The sequence below is a fragment of the Leptosomus discolor genome, chromosome 2 (assembly GCF_034619465.1).
Source record: "Leptosomus discolor isolate bLepDis1 chromosome 2, bLepDis1.hap2, whole genome shotgun sequence".
NCBI classification, from domain to species: Eukaryota; Metazoa; Chordata; class Aves; order Leptosomiformes; family Leptosomidae; genus Leptosomus; species Leptosomus discolor.
Genome location: NC_141392.1, coordinates 43,632,208 through 43,653,628, shown reverse-complemented (window position 1 = coordinate 43,653,628; position 21,421 = coordinate 43,632,208). Strand labels below are relative to the sequence as shown.

Sequence of the window (21,421 nt, the reverse complement as noted above, 5' to 3'; positions counted from 1 at the left end):
CAGTATTCAATCTGAATTCTGCAAACAACATACAAATCCAGAGTATGGGGCCATTATTTCAGCGGTTGCCCTGGTTCAGGATGCCCACGCAGAACAGCTGTTCACAACGGCCCTCACAGCCATTATGCAGTTTGGCCCCATACCCCAGCTACACCTAGTAACATGAAAACAAGTTCAGGTGCAATGGAAATGAATGCCACCCTGCTCTCATCAAGCATCAGAAAAAGTCAGAAATTTTAAGACAGAGAATGAGTCAAAATTCTGACTATAGATTTAAGGAGTTTAGAAATGATGTAACAGAAGAAGAAATTATGCAGTAGTTTTCAACTTTTTGCTTACATCCCCAGTGAAGTCTAAAGATGACTAAAAACCAGTACAGTATACAGTACAGGAATGCATTATTTTTTAAGAGATCTGCAGCTCTTGGGAAAGGACACCCAATTAAGGTATGTCAGTGTTTGGTTTTCTTGCATTGCTGCTCCCTGAGGGCTTGAGGGTAAGTCAACTTGTTATCACACAGTCCTCAGCATTGTTACCAGATTAGTTAAGATGACTGCATTCAAACCTTGAACAAACTTGCAACACCTACGCCCTGGTCTGCACGTCAGGAGACCAAGTGCTGACAGTGCTGGTCCAGCACAAGTAACAGTTACTATTTTGATGTCATTGGAAGTTGGGCTAAGCCCACATGGAAAGAAAGACAAGACAGGATACAGACGACCTAGACAGGTTCTGGACCAGCCACACTACCTAGCAAAGCTAGGTGCTGAGGTTTCGATCTGCCAACAGTCCTGTATATACCGTGTGTCACAAGCACCACCTGAAGCCACATTAGTCTGGCAGCGAGTGTTAGAAACTAACATAAAGATAGGCAATGCAAAGGACACAGGGTGTGAGAAGCAGATGGGACGCAGGAGAAAACACACAAAAGGAGGCATTTTGTTTTGCTGCCAAAAGAGTTTTAGGCTCAGGTCTTTCAAAATGAATGCTGCCAGCTTATTTCTGGACAAGAAGTGAACACCCAGAACGAGACAAATTTCCCTTCTGAACCTCAATACCTTAACTGATCCAGTCACTGTGATATAAAATACAAACGGAAAATTAAGTAGGACACAGGAAATGCTCTTGTAAAAAAAAATTGTATGTCTTAAGCATGTTAGAGTCAATAGAAGTACACAATCCAGAATACAAACAGAATGGAGGCATAACTTTTTAACTGCTTTGATTTTGCAAAACACGAGTCTTCAAAGGCAAGGCAAAGATAGCCGTTTCTTCTCCTTTCTAAAATCGGTAACCTGTGCTGTAAAATGGGATGGTGGAATACAAACAGGATGGTGAACCATGCTCAACACTAATTTGAAGAAGCAAACCAATCTTTTTCAGACCTTGTATAAGTCTAGGCAGGGGAAATGCTACCTTAAAATACAGTAGTTGTGCCAAATAAAACAAGAGCTTTAATATATGCCAAGACAAAGAACAGGTTTCCTGTTACACATGTGTGTCATTTCAATGGAACACAAGTTTTGCCCTTGTGTGCACTCCGATGAAATAAAATAGTGTCAGAACACAGTAGCTTTTTTTATTTTTTTTGGTTGGTCATGGTCTTTGTTCCCAATCTTTTAACTCAAATTCCTCACAAGGGACAGGATTAAATACCTGTGGAGGAACTGGCTTTGCACAAAGTGCCATGCACTGTACAAAAACCCACAGCCAACCAACAGCCTCTGAACAATTTTCAGATGTGTTTTGACTTGCAGTGCACAAGTGGAAAGAATACAAGACACTCACAAGAGCAGGAGGTTCTGAATTACAGCTCATCTCTGGACTTTTCGTTTGACTCGACCCCCTAGCTTTTAAGTCTTGACCTATCCGTAAAGATAAGAACAAACACATTTATCTTTGTTTATAAAATGATAACCCTGCAAATATGAATCATTTAAATTCTGTTATCTCCACAGCTAGACTACTAATGACCACAGAGCCCAAGAAGTCAAAGCTAAAAGAAGTCACAGAGCCACTTCTACATTTGCCACAGACCAAGTCCAGATGCAAATTAGAAACTTAATTTTGAATAATACATTTAAATTAAGCAGAATTAAGCAACTGAGACTCCATGAACAGTCCAGAGAGTTCCCGATCTCCCAAGCTTTTCTGGCAACTCATTCACTCACACCGTAAACGTTACAAACATTCAGAGCTAGACAACTGGAACCGTCACTAGCTGCACTGAATTTGGCGAGAACACTGTTTCTAGTACTTCCAGCTAGTTTTTAAGTATCTAGAGAATAAGAGATTGAGTTAAGAGCATAATGGAATTTTGAAAACGTTGTTAGGCACAAAATTGCTTTAAAAAACACAAACCATGTTTTGAAAACAATGCCACAAACATGGTATGTCCTTACCTATATCCTGAAACAGTAAATGGGGAAAATTTAAAAAAAAGAAAATATGTATATTCTCGGACAAACTATTTCATGATATCAGAGAACAATCAGAATAAGAAGCTTCATATAAAGAATTTGAAAAAGGAAAAAAGTCTGGCACTAGGTGTTTCAGCCACTGGAAAAAATTTCCACTTATCCTGAGTAAGAGGTTTGTTTATACTCTGGAGCACAAACATTTGTTCTGTTCCAAATCCTGCTCCTACTCTGGCCTTTACATGCACTTAAATATTTAACTACCTTATTTCTAGAAATGCATCCATTTAAGTATCTAATCTCTTTTTTTCATACAGACAGTTCTCTTTCCAGAGCTTTGTAAGATGGATTTCTCCTGTTTCACATTTCACCTACCAAGCTACAAATAACTCTGCCTTCTCTCACTCTCTGCAAAGGCAGTACGGATTTGCGCGTGAGTTAAGGCCCTATTACATACGAAGGGATGTTCACAACAAGAATTGTACTCACTTTCAAACCAGGCTGCAATGAACTGGTCTTCCTGGCAGACAAAGCATGGGCTGAGACCTGGTTCTGCTCTCATTAGGACCCCTGATATTCTTTAATAACCTTAAGCTTAATATTCTTTAATAAAATAATATTGTTACTTAGAAATAAGTCTCTGGAGAGAAAAGAAATTTTAATAATGAGAGAGTCTAATTACACACCCTCTCCCTGAACAACCATACCCTGGAACATGGAGGAAGCCTCCTCCTTCAAACACCCTCCTGTGGGATCTCACTCAGTGTTTCCTTCGAGGCTGCAGCCTGATAAATGGCTCCGACCCTCTCTCCTTTTAAACAGTCAAGTATTCTCTAGGCCTTTAGACCCCCAGGAGGGTGCAATTAGCTTTGCACTGTATTGTGGGGGGGCAGGCAGCCTACAGGATCATGGAATCATAGAATGATTTGGGTCAGAAGGGACCTTTAGAGGTCACCTAGTTCAACCCCCCTTGCGGTGCACAGGGACAACTTTAGCTAGATCGGGTTGCTCAGAGCCCCGTCCAATCTGACCTTGAATGTTTCCAGGGACGGGGCTTCTATGACCTCTCTGGGCAACCTGTTCCAACGTTTCACCACCCTCCTTCTAAAAAAAATTTCTTCCTTATGTCTAGTCTAAATCTGCCCTCTTAGTTTAAAATCATTACCCCTCATCCCATCATGCCCTCCCCACCTTTCCTGCAGGCCCCCTTTAAGCACTAGAAGGCTGCTGTAAGCTCTCCTCAGAGCTTGCTCTTCTCCAGGCTGAACAACCCCAACTCTCTCAGCCTGTCCCCATAGGGGAGGTGCTCCAGCCCCCTGATCATCTTCATGGCCCTCCTCTGGACCTGCTTGAGCAGGTCTGTGTCTTTCTTGTGCTGAGGGCCCCAGAGCTGGACGCAGCACTGCAGGTGGGGTCTCACCAGAGCAGAGCAGAGGGGGAGATTCACCTCCCTCGACCTGCTGGCCACACTGCTTTTGATGCTCAAAAGGAATAATACCTCCCCATCTTTTAAATTACCTAAAAAGCCTTGAACCAGCAATCACTCAGCTGGGTTCACTAATGTTCATTCCTGGCTGTTTTTCCACCAGCCCCCTATTAAGTTAGATCGATGCAGATGTACACAGGTCCTGATAATCACCGTAGTTACAGTAACTATGTTAGTGATCAGCCTATGTCCAGTCTACATGTTACTGATGCATGCCAGCAGGCTTAGATTATATAGGAGCTCATTTATCCAGTGTATTTTTATGCAGAGCAGTGAGCTCATTAATCTAGTCTCTGCGACTCTTTTCTTTAAGAGGAATGCTGATCGTGTTAACAAAGAATAGTGACAGCAGTACACAGCCTTTTTCAGCCCAGTAGTTTCTGCTGACTGGCACACCATGCTAGCCAGCATTGCTCCTGAAAGCTGAGTAGTGACAGCCTTCCAGCCAGCTGAATTTTCTGGGGTTTTGGGGGTTTTTTACCTCACATGAACTTCATCCTTTTTCTGGGTACAGTTAACTGATTTGTGCCAAAGATCTTAATCTCCAGGGCTCATAAAAATGCTCACAAAGAGAAACTGTTCTTTATTTGGTTTTAGCCTAGATTAGATTGTACCGAACAGCACTTCAAAGGCCAACTTATGATAACCCAGGAAGTTGCATAAATATTTGCAGGTACGGCTTGACCTTGCATAGGGGTAGGGAGTGCAACCTACATTTACCAAACTTCATAAATACTTGTTAGTAAAATGCAGAAAAAGTTTGAAAATTTGAGTAACATAGAAGCAAAATATAATTTTCAAGCTCTTCAGTACAGACTTCTACAAGTAACAGGGATGAAAAGCCGCACTGTAATTTTCCCCAGCTCCACTTCCAACGCCATACCGAAAGAGCAGCCTGTAGAACTCAATCTAAAAAGCCTTAAACCCAATTGTTGCCTTCTATTTTCTTTCAGCAACCTAAAGCGATGGACCTGAAATTACTAGAGAACTTGGAGTTCACAACTCTTGAAGAACATCTTCCACACAAGCTCTGTACTTCTTGGACCACGCAGTACAATAGAAAAGTTAACCCAGCCACGCAACTTAAGTCCCAGCGAGGTTAGCAGGAATCATCCCTGAATAATGACCTGCAAATCATGTTCTAAATTGCAGAAAGATCCCCATATTTCATTATCCACTTGCAAACTCACCAGGAATACAACCAGCAACATTTACAGCCTCACAGCTGTTTGACACCAAACTGGTATATCAAAGGAATTTTTTTTTTGGGGGGGTGGTGTGGGGGTGGTGTGTGTGGTGTGTGTAAACTTCTACAGTTGCTATTTAGGCAAGAGAAACTAAAGAAATACCCCCACACCAAGAGCACTAGCTATCTGAGCTAGCATAGCTGTCCACACAACATAGCTAACTTCCCCTTCATCTGCAGAGCATGAAGGGGACAGGAACTACTGTCCCTGCTGTCTCAGTTTCTACTCCAAGATTTACCGCACTCAATGTAGAGAGGGTGGCTAAGGAATCCTTTTGCTTACTCTATCCCATGGCTGCACGACGAAATAATAGAGAATTACTACTATTTTATGCTCCATCCACTAAGGAGAAGCTTAGTAGTACGAGCAGAAATTATTAAAGACAAGACTACTGTTCATGATAAGGACAGAATATAATTTTAATTCCATAAATATGGTGACTTCAAAAATAATTGCTGATCACGTAACTGCAAAATAGCCAAACTTCAACAGCTCAGTTTTCATCTAACATAGGTACTATACCCAGTCGAACCATCAAGTTCCAAAAATTCTTGCCACCACGCCCAAATCTTGTTATCCAAGAATATCATCTCGCTTCTCAACGTTTAACAATTTAAGGAAACAAGCTGAACCAACGTGACATTTCACAAGGACAGTATTTTTATGCAATACATTTATCATCAGCATACAGGTTATGTGCACGTACAGTCCAGCAAACCATCAGCGATCCATAAAATCTGAGATGGAAAGGTGATTCCTACCTACTATTTTAGCTCCTTGGATAACTTTAAATGATAGTCTTGACCTTTTACAGAAACAGATGGGGAAGTTTGATTATTCCATTTAAATCCTGTTTAAAATGTATTTTATCTGAATTGTAACATGTAAAGTAGAGCAAACACCTCTGAGAAGCTTGGCACGTTATTACCTGCAGGACAGAAACGTTTTCCAAGTTGTTATTCCGAGTTTTCTGTCTCACTGCACTACCTTAATCGTTTTGCTTGCAGCAGTTCGCAGCACCGCACATTAATAATTACCGCCAGCAGCAGCTGGGCAGTAGGATTTATTCCTCCATCAGTGCCAACCAGTCAGCAGGAAAAGCAGGCACTTTCTCGCGTCTTCACAGCTGAAGGAGGAGGCACAAGCTCGCTGGGCAGAGGCCCGAGATCACCGCCGGCGGGAAGGGGTGCCTGGGGTCGAAGCGGGTTTTCCGGAGAAGGACGATCTCTCCCGACACCATAAAACCCGAACCCACCTTTTGCGGATAACAGGTAACTCCACCACACGCGGCCACCGGCGGCAGTCAGCAGCGTTGTTTACCAGCAGCCGACGGGACCAGCCGGGCTGCCAGGCGGCGGCGGATCGGGCCGAGGAAGCCGCGGCTCTCCCACAACACCTCAACAGCCACAACGGCGGCGAACCGCGGCTACGAGCCGCGCTACCGCCCCCGCCACGGCCGCCCCGACCCGCCCTGCCCTACCGTGTGCGCGCCCCCGCCGCCCCTTCAACCACCCTCCCCGCGCCTCCCCCCACCCGCCACTTTCTCCCCCTTCACAGGCAGGGGAGGCGGTGAGGTCTCGCCCGGCGCCGCCGGGGCACTCACCGAGCTGGGAGGGGCGCGGCGGCAGGCAGGGAAGGAGGGTGCTGGCAGCCCCGCTCGGCGCCCGGCGGCGGCGGCACATGGCGGGGCCGGCGCTTAGGGGCGGGCGGGGCGGGGCGGCCAACGGCTGCCACCGCCCTCGCGCCTCCCGCCCGCCCCGCGGGGCGGCCCTGCCCGGGAACGACGCCTGAGGCGCGGCCCCGCTCCCACCGCCCTCCTGTCCTCGCCCGCCAGATTTTCGCGCCCCGGGCAGCGGTACCGGCCAGCAGCCCGCTGGCGACCGCTCGCCTCCCTATCGCTGCTGGCAGCCACCCGGTTACCTCCCGGATGCCGGCAGACGCGAGGGATCAACCAGTCATCCGGGCGTTTCCAGGCTAAGCCTGTCCAGCACAGGGGTTGGGGTGAGAGCCTGTCCCTCACGCCGAGTGAAGGATCAAGTAAGGAATCAAAAGCTCGCTGTGGAAAAGGGACCGCTAAGGCTCACCTTGTCAAGGCTTAGTACATCAGCTTCAGAGATCGATTTTTATGTACTTCTCTACTACAAATTGTCAACTATAAAGGCCAGCAGCAGTTAAGGTGCCAATTAAGTGAAAAATTGGTCTGCCCCACTAATTAACGCATGCACAGGAGTATCATCACCACGATCTCATTTATTTTGTTTCCCAATTAGGTCCCTCTGGAAAGATGCACATTTATCACCCTTTGTTCTCACCGTGCTGGCAGCACTTTCTCTCTCATTCCATCTCAACAGAGCAGAAGCGTTTCCAAGTCACATTTATTTTCTATACGAAAGAGAACAGGAAACAGCCCCCGTTTTAAAGGTGCTCTGGAGTCTTCGAAGGCTGAGGCAATGGCTTCTAGGGTGGTGGCTTGGGAGAAGGAAACGCAGCAGGAAGAAGGTAAACATCACTGACTAGAAGCAGCTAAGTTCATACGCTTACCTTAGAGTTACCTGATCAGAAACTTGCCTCGCCTATGTGCCTGCTGTTTCATTCACATTTAATTGCATCATCGTTCTACGAAAGCTCTATTTACCGAAGGATTTACATGCTGTTAAGGAGCATGCGCTAGGTGGTTCAAATAATCAGACAGTTGTCACTGATTTACACAGTATTTTTACCACTAACAATTTTGTCCTTTAAGCTGAAATACAAAGGGGGAAAGGGCTGTTTTAAAATGTGTTTTAATCATATATTCTATAGACGTTTTCTTTTTTAATTTGCAAACTCCTATGTTCCATCACAGCCAGAAGTCTCCTGCTAGAGTTGGCCTATAGGCTTTGAATGCAATACCTGTAACAGTTACCATGACTTTCTGTTCCTTTAATCTACATTAACTGTCCTCTAATGAGGTTTATATGGGCTTTATTCAATTCTGTTAGAGAATCCAGATTTTAAATTTTTTTTTTCTGGGAATGCTAGCTCAGAGCTGGAAACTGAGCAAGCTCATGTTTTTACTCAACTGCTTTCTGCTGGGTAGCTGAGGATAGTTTAAGAGTCTAGTTACACTAGTCACATACAGTTCTTAATCCTCTTCCAGAAGTGACCCACCCAAATTGTGAAATACACAGCCTATTCCAGAAATCCAGATGCAAAATCAGTGGCTTTCTGACCCCACTCCAGAAAAGTGATGGCAAGTAAATCTCTACGTAGAGGTCCTTTGTCAGTAGCGTATAACTTACTCCAGTAGCAAAGAAAAGAGTGCTGTCTGTACCTCTAGAAGCTTAACTGATGTTCCAGTGGATATTTTTCAAGGTAAGTAGAGCTTCTGGATAGTGTTTGTTTTATAATTTTTTGTTATACAGTAGCAGCATATGGAAATGTGACTTCTATTTGCATAAGCAAATAGAAGTCCTAACAAAAATAAGCCAATACAGCTTTAAACAAAACAAAGTATGACTAAAACTAAAAGGTAAACTAAAAGTTTGTTACTAGCAAGCCAGGTGATACTTACCCCCACTGCTCTCTAGAGTTCTCTCCACAACACTCAGCAAACCCTGCAATCGTAGGAAATCAAGAAATCCTGGAAGGGAGAGGGGGGGCTTTTGCTCTTTCAAATCTTTCTCTGAAGATAGATGTGATTTAAATGCAAAGAAGATCCTTAAAATTGACATTTCAGAGTAAATGTTGAAAGGTGTTTATTTCCTCAGAGAAACCATTTTTCCTGCAGAAAACTCATGTTTAATTCAGTTCACAGATAACAGTTCTCTACTGATTTTCTTTTGTTCCTCCTGTTCATTGTCACGGGTTTGCCTCAACAGTGGATCTCTCAACCCGAGATCAGGGCTTCCCTCTTCAGTAATGCTTTGGAGACTCCCTCTCCCCTCCCCACCAGGAGTACCGGGCTATCGCCTCCGCTTCCCTTCCTCACCGCGCACCTCTGCACCCAGAATGTAACAATCTGGGTTTACCACAGAATCCTGCGAGCGGTATTAGACAGACAGGCCTTGCCACATGACCCTCGCCCAGACCCTGTTCTCCAACTGGCAGAGCCTTGCATTCCGTCAGATGCCTCCCAGAGGTCCCAGTTTCCACCCAGCACCTTTTTTCTTCCTTCCCTCTGAGAACCCAGAGAGGAGTTGCATTTCTGCCTTGCCTTAGCTCAGGCAGCTTTTCAGGGAGGAGGCAGCTGGAAGGGGAACGTCTGTGCTCTGTGAGCCATCGCTGCATTGGAACTGTAGTCACACATCCCATGGGAAGGGCGGGCACGTGCACACACATGGAAAGTCACATGCCTAGGGTTTCCCACTTCCCATCTTATACCCCCCATTCAGTCTGACAGCCACAGGATGTAGTCCACAAACAGAACTTCCCCACGTCATGATTTTTAAAGCATAAAGACATGAGAACATGCAGAAATTCATCTGGAGCAAGTGTGCAAGATCCCTAGAAGAAAAGAGGTGAAACTAAGCCAAAACCATGTTCCTAATCATCTCAAACAATTTGGTACAAAGATCTGTTTATTACCCAACAATCTGACAGTGTATATACAGTGTGGAGTCTGACATTTACAGGAAATCTCAGTACATCATGCACAGATACTATTGCAATGTTATTTTAATATTTCCAGAAGGTTAAGCTGAATAAATATTCCTTGCTTCAAAAAAATCATTTTTACTTTTACATAAAAATATATAGTATTGCACTCTTTACAAGGCCAGCAATTTTGCATATTGATTTGTAACAACTGGAATTCTACTTTATAAAAATAAGCTTTTGTGAGCAACACCCCAAACCAGGGAGCACAAAAGCACCTCAATACTACAATATTTGTATTTTTTCTCTTAAATAAAGCACATCACTTCAACATGAGCCAGGAAGCTTTTCAGTCTGTACTTGGACCTTACATTAACATCTAGACAGTGAAAAACATGACTAAAGCCATCGCACGCAATGCTGCTACAATATACGCTGTTTAGAATTCAATTCATACAGTATGCAGCCACTTGCTTAATTGAACCAAAGATCAGCTTGTGTGTCACAGACTACAAGAGTATTTTTCTTAAGTTTTTCTAGTTTGGAAAGTTCTTCAATCAGGAAGTAGCAAGAATTTCTGAAGACTGGAATTTTAAAAAGTGTAAAGATTTCTTGTATGCATGTCATCTTCATTACAACTTGACAATTTCATACACAGCGTTTTGAAGGCAGATGAACCTTAAACATGAGAAGACACAGCAGTTCATCTGTATGGTAACAGGAGAACATGTCAACGATGAAAAAGCAAAGCAATTTAAAAGAAAAATGTAACTACATCAGACTTGCGTAGCATTCTTGCTTTACCACTCACATGACTAGCAGGCACGCATTCATGGGGCAGGTTTAGAGGTCTTCAAATCCATCAGCTGAAGTGTTAATTTCTGATCTGGCTTAAGAATTCGAATTTGTTAAGTCTGTCTCAATGGAGGCTTATTTTTGTCCCCTCAAAAAAATAGCACCTAGGAATAAATAATGCATTTGCACAGTGTATCTGTGTAAACTCTTCCAAGTCATCTGATGCTTATGAACATTGATTATTCAAGCAGTTAGATTCAAACATTTTACAGTGTATTGAACTTCAATGACACTGAAACAGAAGCATATCTGTGCCTTCTTCAACACCTTTGTTAAGAGCTCTGGAAGATAAGCTGTATGTGTACATAATATATATTCTGCCACTGAATGGCAATAGCTAGGTGTTACAAAGTTACGGAGTTAACACTACACTGAAAAAAACAAAATGGGATCTAACTATTGCTTCAAGATGCCATGAGGTGTCTACCCATCACTAGTATTTTATTTTTGCCTGTTGTAAAGACTATTACACTAACAGAGAAGATGGCAAAAATTACAAATATAAAGGTAACAGAAATTCAATTTTTAGCATCACAATACCATAAAATGGTGCAAAAAGCACCTACTAAGTTCTTTGCTTCTCAAAAAAAGCAATTTTAAGTGGCCTTGGATTTTTAAGTTTTGGGTTGCTTATCCCAGAGCTAACTACACCACGCTCAACTGATCAGATATACATATGCTGACATTTTAATAGATATTTACAGAATTATGCTGCCAATATTTTACAACATAAGAGGGGGAATAAGCATTATCAATTTTTTTAAATCACTTCTGACCAAGAAGTGATTTAAAAAATACTATATTTTATATTGCAGCATTTTGACTTGTATGTTAGAGCATTTATGAGTCACTTTGCTGGTATTGGAGTATATGACCAGAGCTTCCTGGTGACCTGGATATGCTTCAAGTTTGTGCATGCACATAGGCAATCCGACAACCACCTTAGACTGCTCTTTTTAAAAATCTGTTCAGTCATTCTAGAGACATTCAAACTACCTCAAAATCCAGTTAACTAAGAGTTTCTATTATCTATTTTGGATTTAAAGTGCATCAGAGACATGAGTTAGCAGCAAAAATAGCCATCACCCAGCCGCGTAGCTGCTAAGGAATGAATAGAACATGGGTAACTTCAAGCGCTGCTGGTCCTTGCGACACCAAGCTATGACATTTCCATCACTATTAGCTGTGAACAAGTGATGACCATCACAGGAAAACGTAAGGCTGAAAAACAAGAAGATAATCTATTTTTATACCAGATTTGGCTATTTAAAATGCTAGAAGACATTAGAAACCCATTTAAGATTAGCTCTCGGGGAGACCCAGTGAGTACATGAACACAGTAACACGTTCGCATACACCTGCTTATTCGTTTTTGTAACCGAACAGGCTGAACGACAGCCTCGTCCAGCACCTCAGCATGCCATGCAGTTCAGTACTCATTCCTTCGCAGCGTCAAAGGGTAGGATCAGTACCAGCACCCTACTCTCGCCCTGGGCTGCCCCTTCTATAGCTGTGAAAGGAAGGCTTTTCAGCAACAGAACCCAGTGCCCTCTGAACCTGCTTGCTGAAAAAGGCAGAAACTGAATCCATCAGATTTTATGGCACAGCACAGGACTTCTGTTCAGCCATGTTCTTGAGCCATGACAGTGGTAAAGCCCTCCAGTCATGCCATGGGCAATGTTAGAGGGCATGAAGGTCAGCATCCATTTTTTGTCTCATTTAAGCAGGAAACTAAGTTATTCAATAGCTACTAAATCATCATCAACAAGTTCTGTGAAATATGCTTCTCAAAGGAGGTAACAAAGACAATAACTGCTATGAGACAACGTTTTTAATTTCTAAAAAATGGTGATTAGTGGTTTGGCTTATTTTTTAAAAAATGCTATTTCAGCAACAGTCAAATCAAAATTTTTCAGAGTGATTTGTTACTATGCTAACATTAACGTGATAAAATTTTGGCATAACTCTAAGACTTCTGTGCAGGCTACTGTACCAGAGGGGATATCAAAGACAATCCTTTAACTGTGTTCTGAAAACACTTTGGCATGAGAATAATTCAGCTTCTATAAGTCACCAAGGGGACTCAGAAAATTATACAAGCGCTCCAAAATGGCAGCTTCCAGGCTCCCCTGAGCTTCCTTTACTCCTTTCTCCACCATTTCCCTCCAGCATCAGAAAAAAAATGGTCAGGGAAAATGCAGTGGTTTAATTTATTTCTGAGGGAGAAAAAAACCTGTCTGAGTCTGACAAAGGTAAGATTATCTCATGATTTTTACACATATTCTGGGGAAAAATACTAAATTTAAGAATAAGAAGAGTAGTTATTGTTCAGTTCAAGGGAATCCTGCTAATTTCTATCTGCCAGCAGCAGAACCTAGTTATTACTGTCATTACAAACACAGTATACTTGTGCTAATCTTGCTTTCATGAATAATTAGTAGGATTGCATTGCTCTTTTTAGACATGGGTGTTTACCCCTGTTCTCATGTCAAATTCACATTCAACACTCAAGGGTATTTTGTTGCAGTTTGGTTAGGGTTTTTCCCCACCCCAGAAAAAAATCCCAGTTACTGTATACTTAAGATATTTTTACCTTATAATAGGTTTGGCTGACTTGGAAAATGTAATTTCTCGTACTGGCTTCAAGTCCCACGTACTCCACAGTCTGAAAGAGTAATTTTTCTTCACATTTAATTTTATGTATATTTCAGTGATAAACATAACCTATTTTGCAACTACTAAGGCTGGAAACCGAACAACAGGTTGTCCCCTTCTTTAAAGCCAAATATCAGTACGATGTTTGGCTATGTGTTCTCAAACTGTGAGCCTAAGTTATAACGCATTTTAATAAAAGCTTCGTATGCTTACCTTACAACTCCATTTTCAAGCCCCCCTGCAATCACGTTGACAGACACTCCTTCAGGCTGGTTAGAGAAAGCAACAGAGCAAATACTTTCCCTGCAGTGTACGTGTCCCACGAGATCACCATTAACTGTCCAAAGTCTCAAATCACTACCTCCTCCAACTGCAACAGAACAAAGCATGGGAGTATTAAGAAATAAATCTAGACCACAGCTAGATCTATGCAATAGAATCTTTAGGTATTAAAGAATTTAACTTCTTGAAAGATCAGGAGGTTTAAATTACGCAGCGATGTGTGCTGCAGTAAGCAATTACCTCTTCCCTCCTTTTGTGACAGGGAGCATGCAAACCACCAAGCCGCTGCAGTGACTTAGGAGACATCACTTCATATTTACAGAACATTGTACTTTCAAAATGCTATATGAATTTACTTTTAATGACCAATTTTTGTGTACTAACAGGGAAGCACTAAGAGGGAATTGATAATATCTAATTTAAACAGCTGGTTCTTGTACCCTGGCTTGAATTTTAAGCAAAATACTTAAGAGTAGGAAACAGAGTTCTCTCACCTGGTTATCTGGGATTATTTGATTCTATCAAAGAACTAATAACCCAGCTACTGCTTTGTCTTAAAAGGGGTTGAAACTCATGTCCCTTAACAATTAAGGAAGAACACAATCTTTCCCAGAAAAAAAGTTTTGTGAGCTACAGAAATGGAGTTAAAAGTCTCCATGTCAATTTAAAACCTAAATATCAGGTTTCTGAAACTGCCAGAGTAACTTCCCCTTGTCCTGTAATACTATAGAGACTGTGCTATCTTGCTCTCCTCACCCCACTGCCCTGATTTGGAACAGTGTTTGTTTCAGTTCAGTCTATGGAGGACTACAGTAAGAAAAGGTGGCTAAAAGATACTTCAGTACTAAGAGCTATCCTACTCAAGGTAAAAGAGAAAGAAAATTTGCCCCCAAAAAGTGAGAATTGGGTCAATAACTGTCTCCTGCAATATGGATAAATAAAGTTAAGCTCTCTTCCTTCTTATTCTGTACCTCCTTGGATCAATGGAACAATATTCTGTCATTTAGATGGAGCCTATTCCCTCTCAGTCTCAAGTTAACACAGTATACACAGGTATCCTTACAGACATCAAAACGGTGTGAGGACTCTGACTTGGTCCTGCTTTAACAATATACAGTCAATCTTCAAGTCAATGAATTTGATTCACCTTGATTTATGAAATACTCAAAACCCCATTGCTCAAATAGGTCAATGCTCTCATCCAGAAACAGTACTATGTGGAAAAGAATATAGTACAAAACCAGGCTTTTAAAATAAGACTGAGCAGGATCTATGCTTGCTTCTGGGGATATGGAAGCATTTAAAGTGACAGAGCGCATAACAAAAATTCTGTTTCTTTGTAATACACTGTACTCCCCTGAAGAACTGTACCTTTGACAACAAATCTATGATAAAATGAAAGCAGCCAGCTTCACAGAATTTAGGTCTCCTGGGAATCTTTTGAAATTTTAAGTCTTTTTATAAAGAGATCAAGCTGTTAGCTTTTATATCTACATTTTACTCACACACCTGCCTAATAATTTCTGGAGAAATTTATATCTTACAATGTAAAAAAAAAAGGCACTATTTGACCAAATGCATCCTCAGATGATTAACATACACAGTAACTAATTTAATAGCAAGTCTCACGATTCCTTTGGTCTGCAAGTCAAAACAGCTTTCTTGACTGCCAAATATACCTGAGTCACAAACCGTTGCAATATCACCAGTTGTTTCGCTAGCTGAAACTGCAGTCACAGGACTCTTGTGTCCAGCCAGACTCTGGACATAGCACAGCCTGAAGAAATAAAGAGAACAAGCCTTGAGTTCAGATTCAGACACAGAACAGGTTCCTTGGGGAAAATACTTAAGTGTTACATTAATTTCAATGAACATTCTGCATGATTATGGTATTTTTCAGATTAATTCTAGAACCCTTCCTGGGAAAAAATGGTAAGGGTTTGACTTCACATTAAGACCCACACGGAACAAGTTCAATTAACTTTGAAAGGGTAAAGATACCCAAAAGCTGGAAACCAGGTATTTAAAAGAAAGCCAGTGGAAAAGTTACATATATATATATTTGTACCTGTTCAAATCCCATATGATGCAGGTTCCATCTTTGCTAACACTTATCATTATACTGTATGGCTTGCACACAAACAAGCTTGTTATTTCTGCTGTGTGACCATACAGATGGACTTGCGACTCCATTTCTATCTCTGAAGGCTGAAAAACAGCAAGATAAAACATGAACTCTCATGAATAAGAAAGTTAATTTCTTCTGTGTGAAAAGGATAAACCTAGGGACAAGTTTAATCCTTAGATTTCAATAAATGGTTCCTACTGCTTTTGATGTCATTAGTTTAGCAATGTTAAGGCTTCATTATGTTTAATATTTTATAATGCAAAAAGCCATATGTACCATTAATGTTTAAATTTTTGCTTCCGGTGCTTTAATCTAAGCAGACATTTTGATGTGGTCCAGTGAACTGAAATGAAGAACTATTGTACTACTACTGTCTCAGTTACACACCTTGAAATCAGCTGATTTTTCTGCAAGACTGCTATTTCCACATGACAGCGAAACAGCAGTCCTCAGTATTTTAGCATCTAGAGGAAGCACTTGGAAACACAGAAGGAAACCCAACTCAGCAGTTACCACTATGTACAGTAAATTACTGGGAATTCCTCAAGTTGGTGCCAAGTCCTTCAGTGATACCAAGTTGGAAAAATTTGCAGGAAGTTTAAATATAGAAACTGCTAGATAAAAATCAAAGCAGCAAATTTACCACCAAATAACGCCTCTTATTCAAGTTATATCCTTTGAAATGACTCAGATTTCCTGAAAACTGGCTACATTGAAGGAGCTGCTTAATGAGAATACTAATGCTTTAATGAAGACAACTTGCTGTACAGCGATTAAAATAATCTTTGTAAAAGAAAAGAACATTTTTCTGCTTGTTTCCTCACACGTGTCAGAGTACATTGTCTGCATTTTTGTATGAGGGCACAGGATGCATTTAGCAGGTCTACAAAAAGATTGAAAGCAGTAACAGACAAGACAAAAATATACAAATACTTAACTCCTAGTTTGTAGAAAATTTACATGTCCTTCTGCACTAAAAGAGACAATATAATTTATGTAATATTGCAAAAATCAATACACTTTTTGACAACAGGAAGACCTGCTATTTTGCTCTTGCTACTGAGCATCTCACCCAAGACAGACACACTTATGAAAGTATCCAGTTGTCATTCTCAGAACAGTGTGGTATCTCACATATGCAGATCCTTCTCTAATCTTTGCTCAGTTTAGAGAAACAAAGTTATACCAAATTTTTCTATAACAGCAACCATCAAGACTTCCGATTTTAATAACACTTGTACTGTGCTCCTCCCATCTCCTTTAAGTGTTTGCTGTTGATCTGCATTTCAACACTTGAACTGAAAGCAGGATTCACCTTTAGCAGCTTCTCTCTATAGTACTAATAGCAATGGTTTACTGACTCTTCACTGGGTTATTGTAATAAGACAAGCTGGAATTTTAGCACCAACTGTCTTAAGATCTAATATATTATTAAATAATTATCTCATGCCTAAAATATCATCCCCTTTTTCCTTTCCACTTGCTTTTAGATGACAGCCACTGAAACAGTATCTGGATGTTGAAAACCATGCAGGTGCATAACTACCTTTAAATAGCAGTCCTTTCTGTTGGTTACCCCAAATGATCACCTATGGCACTTGAGTAGAAAATTTAAATGACCACTGCCCATTTTTACTTAAACAGATCATTAAAGTGCTCTCTTTCTGTTTGGAAGACAACTCTAATAATAAGCAAGTGAAGGCTGAAGTAATTTGTACAACCAGAAACCTTCGGCTATGGTTTTCATGAAGGTATGACTTATTGTCAATATAGATCACAGTTTCAAAGCAGAACTTCATTAGGTTTTTTTGACCATCTCAAACAGAAGCTAGGAAAAACAAGGCACCTGAAGTACAAGAAGGATGTAGTTTTGCATTCTGACAGCATGCCTTTGAATTACCATATCCAATTAACAACATGAGATCTGTTTTATACCTAGTACTGAATTCACGTAAATGTGAAACAGGGCAAAAAATTCATGTTTCAAGTACTGCATTATAACAGACTGTTCACTTATCACTGAACAGCTGACAAGATGCATACAGAACAGATGCCAGGAAGCACATTTGCATTCCCTGCAGCCCTGACTTGGGTAACTGACTCAACAACAGGAGCTATAAAAACTGGCACAAGGTCAGCCTGCCTGGGGCATGTAAAACTGTCAGTGCTTAGAAATTCAGCAAAGATGGTCTCAATGACATCTGTGCAGCTGAACAAAAATCACTTGTTTCCTGGAAGTGCAGGGAACTTAAGAATTATAACCCCACTACTGAGCTTCTTTTTAGCATTGCAGAAGGCAAGTATATTGAATTTGTATGTTAGTACCTCAAAAAATTTTAACTGGAATCTGAGTTTCAGTGCAGGTTATTTACAAGTTCACTATTATGGTGAGCAGTTAAGGTGCCTGACTTAAGATCCAACTGACTGAAGAAGCATGCAGGCTTCAAGCTCTCCATTTTTTAAATTCCAAATGCTGCTGAGCTCAGGAAGTCTGAGTGGCAGATCACCACAAACTGGAAGAAAGCCAGGGAAGAAATCACTGTATGTTTGTGCTCTTCCCCATCTAAGCATCTGCTGTTTGCCACTGTGAAAACAGGAACCTGGGTAGGCAGTTTCTCTCTAGCCCATGCTAATGTAGTGATTCAAGAGCATCAAGGAGTACAATACTACTATGACATAATGCCTTTGAATTCCCACATGCTATGTGTTTGCCAATACCTGTATCTGTATCAAGCTAAATCTGAGAAATCATTTTAGTTCAGTTGTTGCAATGGGTAATCCTATAGACACACCTAAAATGACCTGTCAAGAAAGTTGCAGGCTTTGTTAGAACTATGAAGAGTAGAAGTTACTGCTTGAGAAAGTCATACAGAAGCGCAGAAATTCAGTCTGAACCAGAAGATGAATTTCAAGTTCTATTTATGCTTTCATGCTTATTACCACATAGTATCAGCGCGATTTCTACTAGTACCTCAGTATCTTCCACTAATGCGTTAAGTAACACAAATTACTTTTCTCCCTTCCCTCCTCACAGCTTTTCCCCTTGGGGAGTATGACAAAGTGAAGAGGCTTAGTGGTTAATAGATACACTGAGATTCCATCCTGGCTCTCTGTAGTGTAAGTGCCTTCTGCATTTGAAATGTTGTTTACTTCAGGGAAATGCATTCAGCTTCAGTTAAGGCTTTCAAAGCTCTGTCTCCTTCACAGAAGTAGTTACTCCTTAATATAGGAAGCTTCATTGCACCAGAGAGCTTCAATTCCAAGCCCTGGCCTGAATATAGTCAGAGCTGTATGTCTAATCAGTTATGCCCCAGATCATGCAGGCTGACTAAAGGCTAGCAGTATGTGATCAACAGTTTAAGAAAAACCCACAAACGTGCCGAGATAAATCTATTTAACAACGTCAAAAAGGATCCTTCAAAAATAAATATTAAGCGAGCATTTGATCTTTCTAGCAATTGTCCAGAATATAACATATTCCCCTTTTCTCACTTTTCCTGTTTAAAAAAAGACTGGAATAGTGAATACAGCTAAATCCTTAAATAGAAATCCTATGCAGTGGAGCTTACCATGTTGCTAGTGAATCTGTTCATATATGCTGTGATGACACCAGATTTACTACCTGTGAACAGCTGACAACTGTCTGGCACCCAAGCACAACTTGTTACCTTTGAAAGACAAAAAGCCAGGGAAAAAAATTAGCACAGAAACTATCCTAACTGCTACTTTCATTATGTCATAGCATTTCATCAACCTCATTCTCTGTTGGTTATCTTAAGAAAAGCCATGTATAATTCCTCAGCTAAAGATATTCAGGAGTTACAATATACCTGCTCTAGGTCACATTTGCTATTCATTCAGAAATAAAGAGGGAAATTCCATGTAGCCCAGAACTCACAGCTAAAGAGCAGTGAACTACTGCAGACTTCTACATCTACAGCCACATCATCAGCCAAAATCTTGTCAGTAGAATCTCTCCAACCATTGGAGCATAATGGAGATTATGCAGTGATCCCTAACGATCTTTTAGACAGTCTTTTCAGAGGATTCCTAAACTATAGTGTGTTCTGCTTTTAATTGTTTTGATAGGCTGGAGAGGCAGGCCCAGGCCAACCTCATGAAGCTTAACAAGGCCAGATGGAAGGTCCTGCACCTGAGTCGAGGAAATCCCAAGCACAGATACAGGCTGGGCAATGAGTGGATTGAGAGCAGCCCTGGGGAGGCAGACTTTGGGGTGCTGGTGGATGAAAAACTGGACACGAGCCAACAGTGTGTGCTGGCAGCCCAGAAAGCCAACCATATCCTGGGCTGCATCAAAAGCAGTGTGGCCAGCAGGTCAAGGGAGGTGATTCTGTCCCTCTACTCCAGCCTGGTGAGACCCCACCTGCAGTGCTGCGTTCAGCTCTGGGGCCCTCAGCACAGGAAAGACATGGAGCTGTTGGAGAGAGCCCAGAGAAGGACTACTAAGATGGTCAGAGGGCTGGAGCACCTCGCCTACAAGGACAGGCTGAGAGAGCTGGGCTTGTTCTGCCTGCAAAAGAGAAGGCTCCAGGGAGACCTTACAGTGGCCTTTCAGCACCTGAGGAGGGCCTACAGGAAAGGTGGGGAGGGACTTTTTACAAGGGCCTGCAGTGATAGGACAAGGGGTAACGGTTGGAAGCTGGGAGAGGGCAAGTTTAGACTAGATACAAGGAAGAAGTTCTTCACCCTGAGGGTGGTGAGACACTGGACCAGGTTGCCCAGAGAAGCTGTGGCTGCCCCCTCCCTGACAGTGTTCAAGGCCAGGTTGGATGGGGCTTTGAGCATCCTGGTCTAGTGGAAGATGTCCTTGCCCATGGCAGGGGGGTTGGAACTAGATGGTCTTTGAGGTCCCTTCCAACCCAAACCATTCTGTGATTCTATGATTTAACATGAGGCATCTATACATTTTTCCCGTACTCATTTTTTTTGGCCCAGAACTTTCATAAATTCACAATTTCTATAGGAGGGAAAAGTTTCAAAAATCAAATGCATTCAAAAAGGATCTTTACCTAGTACAGGAACGCATCCAGGAACGAGATACACTGGAGCAACGAGGGGCACATTCCAAAGGAGAATCAGATTGAAAACAGTTGTGTTTGGATGCTCATCTCCAAGAAAAATGAAAGCAAGAATACCTACTGCCAAGTCAGGACACCACTTAAACTAGCAATATTAAGTTGAAGACCAAGAGACTGATTCTTTTTTTTTTTTTTACCTGATGGAACTGTGAACTCTGTATAAAATTTACTGGAGGTTCACTCTGCTTGCTTTTCAGTCGTAAAATGTTATCGGCATATCCCCAGCTCAGGATAGCTGACCACTGAATATCAGTACTGTGCATGCTTCTCACACCTGAAGGCAGGCATATAATATTGTGTCACATACGCAACCAAAGAGTTGATCACTTTGATAGTCAACAATAAAAAAAATTCTCAGGTCCATATTTTACTATAAGCTATAATATTAAAAAAATCCCAACATTTCAAAATAAGATGTTTTATGTTAGTCTATAGATTAACCTGTAGTGTATTATAAACATACTTTTCAGAGATGACATAAACATTCAGTGTTCTCCAAAGACAGTTTGAAACCTGGACAAAGTTTATAGCAGAAACATTGCATCAGTTGGGAGCGGAAAAAAGGGGCAGAGGCTGACAATATTTCCCAGCTAGAGAAATGATTGTTCGTAACTTGAAGGAAAACGTGTTTGTTTGTTTTTTACTTTTGTTAACTAAATGTGAAGCCACTTATTTTT

General features: G+C 41.4%; 1 protein-coding gene across 3 annotated transcripts in view; it reads right to left on the bottom strand.

The window, feature by feature from the left end:
- LYST (lysosomal trafficking regulator) overlaps positions 1–21,421 on the bottom strand; it is an 87,489-nt gene that overhangs the window by 7,960 nt on the left and 58,108 nt on the right. For 2 of the 3 annotated variants that reach the window (XM_009960969.2, XM_009960970.2), the window contains exons 45-51: positions 20,882–21,018; positions 19,215–19,313; positions 15,586–15,725; positions 15,197–15,294; positions 13,449–13,605; positions 13,174–13,245; positions 9,705–11,801 (exon numbers count right to left, since the gene is read on the bottom strand). In XM_009960969.2, the coding sequence (XP_009959271.2) occupies positions 11,663–11,801; positions 13,174–13,245; positions 13,449–13,605; positions 15,197–15,294; positions 15,586–15,725; positions 19,215–19,313; positions 20,882–21,018 (842 nt within the window). In that variant the 3' untranslated portion in view covers positions 9,705–11,662. Of the gene's footprint in view, positions 1–9,704; positions 11,802–13,173; positions 13,246–13,448; positions 13,606–15,196; positions 15,295–15,585; positions 15,726–19,214; positions 19,314–20,881; positions 21,019–21,421 lie in introns of those variants that run through there. The other variant, XM_086482341.1, reaches the window with a different exon arrangement.